At 34.0% G+C, this 13,470-nt stretch overlaps 1 protein-coding gene across 4 annotated transcripts in view; it reads left to right on the forward strand.

The window, feature by feature from the left end:
- Positions 1-13,470, forward strand: part of N4BP2 (NEDD4 binding protein 2) — an 89,172-nt gene that overhangs the window by 51,829 nt on the left and 23,873 nt on the right. For all 4 annotated transcript variants that reach the window (XM_045550561.1, XM_045550563.1, XM_045550562.1 and 1 more), the window contains 2 exons: positions 2,876-2,994; positions 7,998-8,136. In XM_045550561.1, coding sequence (XP_045406517.1) covers positions 2,876-2,994; positions 7,998-8,136 — 258 coding nt within the window. The remainder of the gene's footprint in view (positions 1-2,875; positions 2,995-7,997; positions 8,137-13,470) is intronic.

Consider the following 13,470-nt stretch of genomic DNA (forward strand, 5'->3'; position numbering starts at 1 on the left):
TTCATACATAAATTAGTAATAAGAAATGTCTTGCTATTAAAGATATGTCTATCTTTGAAACAACATTTTTTAGAGAAAAATTTTAGAAACTTATAAATTTGAATTTAAAAAATTATATACACTTCCTTTTCAATTAAAGAAGTTCAAACAGAAACTTCACTTTCCTTTGAACTTGCTTTATTTTTGTTTCTTATTTCAACGTATTTAATTATATATGAAACCATTAAGTGAAGTTGTTTTCTTTTGCATTTCTTCTTAATCTGTTTTGGAATTCTGAAAATTAGTACTAAAGAATTTCAAAATGTCTTACTCTGAGCAGGGCAATAGGAAGAAAAAAAAAATTTAAAATCAAAAGGGAGAAAACCTTAGAGATTGTTTAGTCCAGTTCTCAAGGGAAAAAATTCTTAGATGGTGAGCTTAAAGCATTCTACACTCTTTCTTATTCATGTGACTCTTGAAAGCAGCACTTTTGTATTTGGCTGTAATACATAGAATTGGGGCATAGGAAGAATGACACGATTTTTCTGTCTTCTTATTTATTTATTTTTATCTTATTCATTAAATTGGAAATATACTTTCATTCCTATCTTTGCATTCTAACATAATCCAAGGAACAATCTCTTCAGTAGATCTTATATACAATGTGTTGTGTCAAATAACCTCTTCAAATAATATATGTAATAATTTGGAGAAATAGATTTTCTTAAAAAAAATATAAGGAAAGCCTAACACTTATGCCCAAATGGTGTGATTCTTGTTGAAATGCCATTTTCTAGTATTGAAATTTATCTTTATGATTCTAACTTGTCTTTAATATCTCAGTATAATTGTGAACAAATGAGCATCTTTTGACTTCACAACATGATACTTTTTTTTCTATCAGTGATTTTTGCTTGTCTCTTTATGGGTTGGGTAATAGAAGCTGGATGACTTTGTCCCAGGGATATGCTTTTTTACATAAAGGCTCAGTAAGAAAATTTCTTGATGCTTCTCTTCACTCTTTGTTCCCAAAGGAGAAATACACTTTGCATATTTTTTTAAAACAAAGAATATAAAATAAACTTAACACATAATATATGAATAATTAATTGTAAGATGATTAAAGTTATTCATTTTCATTAGTTCATTAGCTTCATTCATAGTTCATTAAACCTCAGAATTTGTAATTTAGATACTATGAACTGATAGATTGCTAGAAAATCTGGTCATTGAATTTTATAGTAAGTTTAGATTATAATGCATATCTTAAGTAAAATGTGAAAAAATTTTAAAATTATTTATATTAATATATTTACTTATTTGTTTTAATTCATTTTATTTTATTATTTTTTTGAGAGATGGGATCTTGTTCTGTCACCCAGGCTGGAGTGCAGTGGTGCAGTCATAGCTCGCTGCAGCCTCAAACTCCTGAGCTAAAGTGATCCTACTGCCTTGGCCTCCTAAGTAGCTGGGGCTACAGGCATGTGCCACTGTGCCCAGCTAATTTATTTTATTTTACTTTTTTAGAGATGAGGTCTCGATATATTGCCCAGGCTGGTCTCAAACTCTTGGACTCAAGTGATCTTCCTGCCTCCACCTCCCAAGTAGCTGGGATTACAGGCATGAGCCACTGTGACTGGCTATGTGTGAAATATTTTTAATTCTTGAGGTGGCTTGTTTCCATCACTCCTGTGATATGTTCAGCTTTATCAGTCCTTTTTACTTGTCATATTGTCACTTACTGTGGTTCCTCTTTTATTGCTGTTTGGCGTTACAAATGGCCTAAATATTCTTAGGCTTCTAAACACTCCCCCAGATAACTGTTCTAGGATTGCCCTGGATTATTGTAATTTTTAAATTTAGGGATTTTCAGAATCACTTCATTGCCTTTGAAATTGTATAGGAAGTAATTTTTCAGACGTTAGGATCTTTGAAGCAAACAAAAATTATTTAGTTACATTGTAATGGTGACTAATTGTCACTTTAAGAGTATTTACCATAATCCTAGGTTAAAATAGCATATTTTAGGGAAGTTCTTTTGGTCTGGCAATTTAAATAGACAAATCCAAATATGTTTTGCAAAAAATAACATAATTCTTATACATTGATTTTGGAGTAAATGTGTTTGTGAAAATTTAAAAATAATTGTGAATTCTAAGATTTTCTGTCAATCTGAATTTGAAACTTATTTGTACATTATAGTTTCTGCCCATTGAGGAGAATTTGTTTTTGAGGACGTTGTTCACAGCATCACACAGTGTCCGTTTTATGAGGACCCATGGGAGAAATTTCTCTCAGGTCTCAGTACCAGAAAAAGCTGTACTTCTCCTGAGCAACTGGTTTGTTTTTATTTTATGGACACTGAGAATCTTTGTTTCCCCCTTTGCTTTGGCCACTAAGAGACTTAGAATTAAATTTGTGGCCCACCTTTAGCAATTGTACAGGATTTTGTGGCATGCATTTATATACTAATTTTACTTGCTAGCTTTAGTGTTCTGTATTGTTACCTTTATTTTCACTACTCTCTGGCTTCTTGATTTATTTATATCCTGTTTATGTGTGTATATAAAATATATATCTTTATCCTTTTTATGATTTAATGTTATATGTGCATAGGTAAGAGTATGTGTGTATATATTTACATATACAGTATACACACATTTATGTGATTATGTGTGTATATCTATATCTGTGAGCAACTTCAAATACTTTGCAAAAATGGGATATAAATAAATAACACAAGAATACTTACTAATTTCAGCCTTTAAATAGTGAAGAAAGTCTGTGATTGCTTTTGAACTGTTAGTCTTTTTGCAACAAAATAACCATGCTTTTGGTCAGCATTGCTAGTATTATAAATTCCGTCTTAAGGGTGATTTTTGTGTTTTTGTTTTAGAAAAGGGAGACACTTATGTTTGAAAAAGATTGTGCCACTAAACTAAAGGAGAAGCAGCTCTTTAAGATATTTCCAGCCATTAACCAAAATTTCCTGGTGGATATTTTCAAGGACCACAAGTGAGTGCTAGAAGGATTGTCTGTAGTTTCTACTCTAATGTCACTGAAAGCATATGCCATACGTTTTAATCCTTTATGTTTATTTTTCTGATAACAAAAATAATATATGTGTACAGTAATCACCCCTTATCTGTGGGGGATACGTTCCAAGACTCACTGTGGATGCCTGAAATTGTGAATAGTACCGATCACTGTATATACTATGTTTTTTCCTATACATATATACCTATGATAAAGTTTAATTTATAACTTAGTCACAGGAAAAGATTAACAATAATAACTAATAATAAAAATGAAGCAATTATAACATTATACTATAATAAAAGTTATGTGGATGTGGTCTGTCTCTCTGTCTCAAAATACAGTTGTCCCTCAGTATCCATGGAGGATTTGTTACATGGCACCTCCTTCACCCCACAGATAGCAGAGTCCATGGATGTTCAAGTTCTGTATATAAAATGTTCAAGTTCCGTATATAAATGGTATTTGCATATGACCTGTGCACATCCTCACATATACTTTAAATCATCTGCAGATTACTTATAATATTCATCACAATGTAAATAGTTGTTGTACTGTATTGTTTAGAGAGTAATGACAAGAAAAAAAAGTCTGTACGTGATCAGTATAGATGCAACCATCCTTTTTTTTCCCTAATATTTCTGGTCTGAGGTGGGTGGAATCTATGGAGGGCCCACTATGTTGTAGTATTTTTGGACCTTCATTGACCTTGGGTAACTGAAACCTGGGAAAGTGAAACCTAAGATAATGTACGTAATGTAGAAATGAGCAGTATATAATAAGCAGTTTCTAACAGTTCATACTCCTCGTTAATTTTTTTCATATGTATGCTAGTGTGTATGTGCATATGTGTGTGCATGTATGCTTTTGTGTGTATACATACATTTGTATCCCACCAAAAAAGAGGTGGTATTTTATGTACTACTTTGTAGTTTTGCTGGTATTTATTTTTTCTCTCCATACATAATGATCTACTCTTTTCTTTTTTTTTTTTTTTTTTTGAGACAGAGTCTCGCTTTGTTGCCTGGGCTAGAGTGAGTGCCGTGGCGTCAGCCTAGCTCACAGCAACCTCAAACTCCTGGGCTTAAGCAATCCTTCTGCCTTAGCCTCCCGAGTGGCTAGGACTACAGGCATACACCACCATGCCCGGCTAATTTTTTCTATATATATTTTTAGCTGTCCAGATAATTTCTTTCTATTTTTAGTAGACACGGGGGTCTTGCTCTTGCTCAGGCTGGTCTCGAACTCCTGACCTCGAGCCATCCACCCGCCTTGGCCTCCCAGAGTGCTAGGATTACAGGCGTGAGCCACCGTGCCCGGCCTACTCTTTTCTTTTTTAAGTCCACATAATATTCTCTATTAGGGAAGTACCATAATTTATTTAAATGTGTTTGCATTTGTGGACTTTCTGGCTATAAGAAAAATTGCAAACCGTGTTCCAGTGAGCATCCTTGAACATACATCTTTAAGTTCCTGGATGAATGCTGTTATTCCTAAAAGGAAATTGCTGGTTCAGAGTGCGTACATTTAAAATTTTAATAGCCAATGCTAAATTACCTTTAATAAAGGTTGTCTGTATTAGTTATACATACTGATAATATAACCTCTCTGGATATTAGGAATTTAAAAAAATTTTTCCAATCTGATGGGGAAAATGATTTTTATTAGTTAAAGTTTTACTTTCTGGTTACTAATATGGGTAAGCTTTTTATTTCTTTCTTTCTTTTTTATTAATTGCTTTTTGCCTGTTTTTGTTTCTATTTCTTTCTAGACTTATAAAAGCTCTTTATGTATTATGTACAGTAATCTTTGTTAAGATAGATTACAATTATTTTTTTTGCTTTGACACTTATCTCTTAACCTAGTGTGGTCTCTTTGGTCATATACACATTTTAATTCATATATTTTATCAGAAAATCTTTTCCTTTATTGATTTTCAGTTTTATGTCTTAGGCAGTCTGCTTCAACTTGACATTATAAAAATACTTTCTTTATTATTTTTACTATCCACCTAGCTTTTTCATATGTATAGTATGAGGTAGAGATTTATAAATGAAGAGATTTAACTTGTTTTTCCAAATAATTAACCAGATGGATGGATCTTCTTTACCCACTGGTACAAAGTATATAATCATTAATATTCATTACATTCCCAAATATACAGTTTCTTTTAAAGACTTCAGTTCCATCAAGCTATTTGTTAGGTCCTGAGTTGCCACCATATTGCTTTAGTTATTTTAGTGTTATAGTATGTTTTGATGTTTGATATATTAGAAATGCTTTGGTTTGAATAATATATGCTTTTGGTCTTATATTTTTCTTAAATTCCTATTTTAGCAAGAGTTTGGTTTAAATAGAAACCTTCTTAGGATGTTTTGAGAATCTAGTATAGGTTTTGATCTTCAGTTTATTAATATATTTCATATCAATCACGATAATGGATTTCTGTACTAAAGTCTACTTTACCTTCAGGTTTTTCTTTTCGTTTTTTTCCTGTAATGCAAAAGAACTTAGTACCTTGAAGGTTCTGGGATTGTACCTGCTAAGGGAGTGGGTCTTTAGTAACCTTTCACTATCTTTTTAAGGTTATTACTTTATTCAGATGTTTGCTTTTTTTCATGAGTCATTTTGGTAATTTGTCTTTGAGAAAATTGCCAGTTTTACCTTGGGTTTCAAGTTCATTATTGTTAAGCTGTATATAATATTTTATCATTAAAAACTATGTTGTATTTGATCATATCCCTTTCTCCTTTCCTAATGTCGTGTATTTCATGTTTTCTGTGTTTTGCTCTTTATCAGATTGGTCCTTTTAAAGAACAAACTCTTGGCTTACTGGTCATAGTCTATTGTTTTATCTTCTCTATTTATTTTTATAGATTCCTCTCTATTAAAATCTTTTTATTTTCAACTCTTTGATTAGTGTGTTTCAGTTTTTAATAACAAATATTATACATTTAAGGTATGTATTTTTCTCTGTATATGGTTTTGATTTTGATATAGTTTTTATTTTCACTATTTTCTAAATGATCTATAATTTCAGTTTGATTTTCTGTTTACCCAAGAGTTTCTAATTTTCTAAATGGCTTGATGGCTTTGGTGGTAATGGTAGGGGAAGGTTATTGTTTATTTTATTTTGTTGTATTGGGGTGCAAGAATGTGGCCTGGAAGAGTTCTGTTTTTTGGAATTTGGTGCTTTCTTTATGCTTTAATACATGGTTAATTTTCACAAATATTACATGAAAGTACAGGTTAAGCATTCCAAATCCAAAAATCTGAAATGTGGGGTGCTCCAAAACTTGAAACTTTTTGTGCACTGACATAATACCACAAGTAGAAAACTCCACACCTCACCCTTTTGCTTTCTGATGGTTCATGTGAGACATAAATGAATTTTGTGTTTGAACTTGGGCCCCATCCCCAAGATATCTGATTATGTAAATATTCCAAAATTCAAAAACATCCGAAATCTGAAACACTTCTGGGCCCAAGTATTTTGGATAAGGGATACTCAACTTTTACTTGCAAAAAGAATATTTATTCTCTGCTGAGTATGCAGAGTTCTAAATATGTCACTTAAATCAAGGTTTTAATGGCATTATTCCAATCCATAATTTCCTTGTTAATTTTTGCCACCTAACTTGCAGTTTTCACAGAATTATGTGTTAAAATCTCCTAAAAGCTGGGAGTTAGAGGGATGGTGCTGGCATGTGGTACTCTGTTCTATGGGGCCTAGGGCAGGAGGGCCTGAGGTGAAACTGCCCAGAACTGTGGTTCCCCAGGCAAGGTGAGGGGCCTGGGTGAATCCTTTCTGCAGATGCCCGAGTTATTGGTCAGTCAGGTGCCTTAGGTTAGGCGGTTGATTGCCTCCATTTATCTGCCAGCAGCGGGATGATGCCCCTCAGATAGCAGTAGTTTCAGCTTCCTTCTGGTAAGAAGGGTAGGTGGGCTCAGTTACTACTGTATGTGCTCAAGCTATAATCTTCCAGGGCTGTAACCTTCAAACAACACTTCCAGCCCCACGAATGGGTAGGTGATTTGAAGGGCTAGAAAGGATGTGGATAATTGTTAGTAGCATCCACCTTCTAGCATCCTCTATGTGTTGAGCATATCTGAGGCAGCAAGATGGGAGGGCTAAAGTGAACTGGTGGCCCCAAATGGCTTCCTTTCAAGGGTTGTCTTTAATAAATTGAAGAATAGCAAAATACCCTGCTCTATTTTAGATAACTAGTTATTATATTTCAGAAAATATTCCTGTGTGGTCAAGCTCTTCGGTATCTGGCTAATGGGAGAGATGAGAGGCATAAGTAGTATGAAATAATGAGCAATATAAAATAATTTATAATTTTATTTGGGATGGTTTCTTTAAATATTGGAACATGAGTATATCAGATATTTGTCAATATTGTAGAATTTCATACAATATGGGATCACCTTGAAAACATGCCTGAATAATGTAGGGATGAGAGAGGTAGGATGGTGTTTTACTTTTTCTTTTCTGTATCCCCGCTTAGACTTTCTTTGACTAGAATCCCACTTTTATAAGTAAAAGTGGGATTTGATAACAATAAAAATGTCAGCTTAGAGGTCTGTTGTCTGTGTTTGATGTTTGAAGGAAACTATAATAAAAGCATGTGTGAATTCAACAAAGGATTTAAGGAGAATAGATGATAAAATGAAAGAAAGATTTGTTGTGGATAATCTGCCTGGAATAAAAGATCAGAAATTGAATTATCAATATGTTATCTTTTGGTGTTAATTTTTTGAAAATTAATTTTTGAGAGCCTATTACTTGATAGTTTCTCCTCTAATCATTCTTGACTTTTTAATATACAATGAGCATTTAATTTCAATGTCGAAAACTTAAAAGTAAGTTAGCTTTTTATATTCTTATAAAATGTTTGAAAATTGCTTATGTTAATGTCTCTGCATAACTTTTATTTTCATTTATTGATATAGTATGTTTGTACTTAAACTTTCTACAGCTATTCATTAGAACACACAGTGCAATTTCTAAACTGTGTTCTTGAAGGGGACCCTGTAAAAACAGTTGTAGCACAAGAGTTTGTTCACCAAAATGAGAATGTCACTTCTCATACTGCCCAGAAGTCTAAAGAGAAAAAGGTATGAAGTTACTTATTTTTTTCTATAGTAGTAGATAATTGTCTATAAAAATATAATTGGCTTGTTGAATATAATGATTGTGATATTGTATAATGATTGTATAATTGTAACAATATAATGATTGTAATATAATGAATGTAATGATTGTTTCTCATCATTTTGACTGGATTAAAATTTTAAGTACCAATCACTAATTTGTTTAGAATAGCTATGTACTCAAAAGAATGAATTTACAGGTGATTTTTTTTCCTTCAGTGTGAATGATGAACAGGCACTTGAATTTCTCCTATGTCTCTGTACTCCAGTGTGTGAACACAGTAGAGTATGAGGCTTAATTGAATAGCAGTGGGTTTGTAATATGATGGGTCTTAGAGTGTAAATACATGTACAGAAATATTTCACCTTTTGAGAAAGTGTCAAACTTTATTCCAAAGTTGGCCGCACCATTTTACATTTCCACCAGAAATATATGAGGGTTACAGTTTCTCCAAATCTTCACTGACACTTGTTATTTTCTGTCCTTTTGATTATATCTATCCTAGTGGGTGTGAAGTTGCTTTAAGGGTACCCAGGATTTGTTTTAATCAGGTATACTAAGACATGCAGACATGGAAATGTCATGAGGGAAGAAGTTTCTTACACTTACAGATTCCTATAAACAGGAGGTGTGGCTTGCTACAAAGACTGTGCAGCCAGCAGGGTAGATCAGGAGGCAGAGGGAGTTGGGGAGGAAATGTGGGCAAAAGTTTTTATTATGGTCTCTGTGGGAAGGAATGGGCAAGGCAGGGTAAAGGTTTAGGATTGGCTAGTTTAAATAATTTTAGCAGGCCCTGGAGCATAGAGGATGCCCCAAGTTGTCTAATACTTGGCCCTGGGGTGATTAGGGCTGGTGGGTGGTGGCCTGGAGTGTGAGAGCCACAAAAAGGAGGTGCTCTGGGATTGGTTGGTTTGCAAATGAAAGGTGTGCTTGCAGGCAGGTGTTTGCTATCTCAGGGAATTAGTTAAACCTGGAAGGGTGGCAGGGGTGGAGGGAAGTGAGGAAGCAGTCTCACTTGCAAGGCTGCAAGTGTCAACATCAGAATACAGAAAATAAAAGACATGGTTAAAGGCTGGGCGTGGTGGCGTGTACCTGTAGTCAGTCCTGGCTACTCGGGAGGCTGAGGCAGGAAGATCGCTTGAGCCCAGGAGTTTGAGGTTGCTGTGAGCTAGGCTGATGCCATGGCACTCTAGCCTAGGCAGCAGAGTGAGAAATAAAAAAGGGAAAAAAGACATGGTTAATACAGAAGTGGTATCTTATTGTGGCTTTGATTTGCATTTCCCTGATGGCTACTGATGTTGAGCATCTTTTTATATGTCATTGGCCATTTGTACCTCTTCTTTGGAGAAATATCTATTTATATTCTTTGCCTATTTTTAAATTGGGTTATTTCTCTTTATTGCAGAGTTGTATTCTTTGTATTAATATATTCTAGATAAAAGTCCTTGTCAGATACAAGATTTACACATATTTTCTCCCTGTACATAGGTTGCCTTTCCACTCTGTTGATTGTTTCCTTTGTGGCACTGAAGTCTTTGGGTTAGATGTGGTTCAGTTTGTCTCGTTTTGCTTTTGTTGCCTGTGCTTTTGGTATTGTATTCAGGAAATTGCTAAATCCAACTTCATGAAGCTTTCCCCCATGTTTTCTTCTAGGAGTTTTATAGTTTCGGGTCTTATGTGTCAGGTCTTTAATCCATTTTGAGTTCATCTTTGTATATGTTGTATATGTTGTGAGAATGGAGTCCAAGTTTATTTTTTGTGTGTGCTTATCCACTTGTTCTGGTACCATTTGTTGCAGAGACTCTCCTTTCCCCATTGAATTTTCTTGGCACTCTTGTTGAAAATAAATTGACCGTAATTATGCAGGTTTATTACTGGACTCTCAATTCTATTCCATTGATCTATATATTCATCCTTATGTCTGTACCACACTGTCTTTACTGTAGCTTTGTAGTAAGTTTTGAAATTGAGAAGTGTGAGTCTTGCCAACTGTGTTCTTCTTTTTTCAAGATTTTGGCTATTCTGGGCCCCTTGCATTTCCATGTGAATTTTAGGATCAGCTTGTCAATTTCTGCAAAGAAGCCAGTTGGAGTTTTGATGGCGCTTGTGTTGAATCTGTAGCTCAATGTGAGGAGTATTGCCACCTTACCAATCTTAAGTCTTCCAATCCATGAACATGGGATATTTTCAATTTATTTACGTCTTCTTTAATTTCTTTCAATAGTGTGCTATAGTTTTCAGAGTATAAGTTTTGCACATCTTTTGTGAAATTGATTTCTATATACAGTAGTTCATTCTTTTTTGATGCTATTAGAAATGGAATTGTTTCTTTATTTTTGGATTATTTATTGCAAATGCATAGAAATATAATTGATTTTATATATTAATCTTGCATCACGGCCGGGCGCGGTGGCTCGCGCCTGTAATCCTAGCTCTGGGAGGCCGAGGCGGGTGGATCGCTCGAGGTCAGGAGTTCGAGACCAGCCTGAGCAAGAGTGAGACCCCGTCTCTACCAAAAATAGAAAGAAATTATCTGGCCAACTAAAAATATATATACAAAAAAATTAGCCGGGCATGGTGGCTCATGCCTGTAGTCCCAGCTACTCGGAAGGCTGAGGCAGTAGGATCGCTTAAGCCCAGGAGTCTGAGGTTGCTGTGAGCTAGGCTGATGCCACGGCATTCACTCTAGCCCGGGCAACAAAGTGAGACTCTGTCTCAAAAAAAAAAAAAAAAAAAAAATCTTGCATCAGCATTAGACTTTTTACAGAACTTTATCACCTGCTATTCTTATTAATAAAACCACTCAGGGATAAATTGCATGCTCCCTTTTTTCTTTGAATGTTTCATCATCAGTTGATATGTAGGACTCAGGTAATTTAGGTTTTCATGTGATCTATTAGTGCTACCACTGATGCCTTTGTCCAGCTGGACAACATGGTACCATGGATGGATAGACGCAATATACTATGAGATGCAGATAGTGTGGGAGATGATTATGAGACCTTCTAAGCCAAGTTGGCAATGAAGATTACTTCTCTCTCCTGATGATACACAAGGCACTGTGGGTCATTGTGGTGATAGAGAAGGTGATGAGGAGAAGCTGTGCTTGCTCAAAGAGGAGATGACTGGAAAATGTTGTAATCAGAAGAGGAGTTTTTGTGAGTTGTGTAAAGCTTGGCCAAAATGTGAACTTTAAATTATTCTGGAGATTCTTATTCTTAGCCTTGCCCACAAAATGTAGGTGGGTGTTATAAAACTGATAAAAATCTTTTAAGATTTGTGAGCAGAATAATCTGTCTCTTTGCTATCCCAGGATGCTAAGGGATCGTATTACTAAAGGGGAAGTCATGGTGCCAGTAACATTTTCATTTGTCTGTTTTCAGCAAATTATAATTAGAATTCTGTTTTATTAATACTACTGTGTTTTTCTTTAGCTCTTATTAAATTTTACAGGTTTGTTACCATAGGAAATTTTGGTATTATAGTGCATCATGCTTTCAAGAGAATATAGATAAATTCCTAGGAGGCAAATATTTCACTTGACTCTTGTAAATGAAGTAATAGTAAACCATGTCACTATGAAATTAATATAACAAAATTTATATTATATAAAAATATAAAAAAAATCTCAATTGTATTCTAAAAGAGTGACCATTTAACAAAGTATCTTTTATTATATACTGTTTTTTTAAAAAAAAATAAATGAAGGGTCTCTTGCCAGAGAATCAGATATGATTTGCCTTTTTTTAGTACAAACACGAACAGAGACTCTAATGCTATGAAATATTTATTATGTTCAATAGTGTTAGGCACTATGGGGGTTTCAAAAGCCAGAGAAAATATTTTTATTACCCCCTCCACAGTTTTTGATTTTATTAGGGAAGCAAGCCATGTACCCCTAGAATATTTAAACATTAATATAAAGAAGCTTGTGATTAAGCACTGGTAACAGTGACATCAGGAGTTAATCTCTATGAATGTTCTTATAGAAGAGACATACTTGTGTTCTTTCATAAGTTGGGTATTTGTTACAAAAATAAATCAACAGATCTATAGGTTTTAGGCTCTGGTAATGAGTTAGGGGGTGTGGTGATACCTGTTTTCTTTTCCTTTCTTTAATTCTTTGAAGCCTCTAGAGTACTAGGGGATAAATAAGCAAAATATAATGAATAAAGAAATTGTTTAACCACCTACTGTTATATATTAGGCCAGTTTTTCCCCAACTTTTCTTGACTTTTGAACTCTTCACAGATAGGAAATTTGAAAAAGTTATTTTTATTAATTAATAATTATATATATTATACCTATCATTTTAACATAATGCTTAATATATATTAAATACTACATAAAATTTAAATCAATATATCATTGAAGATTATATTATAGAATGTATTATAATTCTTGATAATATTTTTAATTAAATGATGATTTTCAGCTTCTTGAAATTTGACAAGTAATCTATACTATTTTTAATTATATCAGAAAAGCATAGTTTGTTTAAAATATTGAAATTTTTTTTTGTTTTGGTCTTAAATATTTATACATTTCTAGGTATGGCACCTGATAGTTGGGATTCTTTTATGCTTTTAAGAAAATCAACTTAAATCATGCTAATTAATTTTTGCTCCTTGTGACAAGCTAAGAGATAGATTGCTGTTTGCAAGTAGTTCTCTGTAACTAAGACTTTGTAGAAAGGGATAAGTGAAAAGTCAAATTGAATATGGAAGTCACTATATGTCTTTTTTTAACATTGGCTTTTGATATTCTAGAGATAACTGGATGAATAGTCTGAAAATACTGTTCAAAAAGTGCAGTTTTCCTATTTAGAGAGCAAAGCTGCATAATTATTATTTTTATTGTCTTGTGATTTAAATTAGAGTTACGTTTGCTTCTGTAAGAGTCTGTTTTGGATAATAATTAACATGACAGATAATTTTTTAAAAGGTCATTGAAATTGTGTAATAGTCAACATAATCACAGTGGCTGGTGGTAGTCAGCTGATTGAAACTGTCCCATAAAAATACTTAGGATTTTTACTAACTGCCAGGCACAATCATTCCACATGCCCTTGTGGGGTTTTTTTGTTTTTTTAAGAGACAGGGTCTTGCTCTGTTGCGCAGGATAGAGTGCGATGGCGTGATTGTAGCTCACTGCAGCCTCCAACTCCTGGGCTCAAGTGATCCTCCCCCCTCAGCCTCCTGAGTAGCTAGGATTATGGGCACACGCCACCATGCCTGGCAGCCCTTGTGTTTCTTTGTTTTTTGTTTTTTGAGACAGAGTCTTGCCCGGGCTAGAGT

The sequence above is a fragment of the Lemur catta genome, chromosome 4 (genome assembly GCF_020740605.2).
Source record: "Lemur catta isolate mLemCat1 chromosome 4, mLemCat1.pri, whole genome shotgun sequence".
Classification (NCBI taxonomy): Eukaryota; Metazoa; Chordata; class Mammalia; order Primates; family Lemuridae; genus Lemur; species Lemur catta.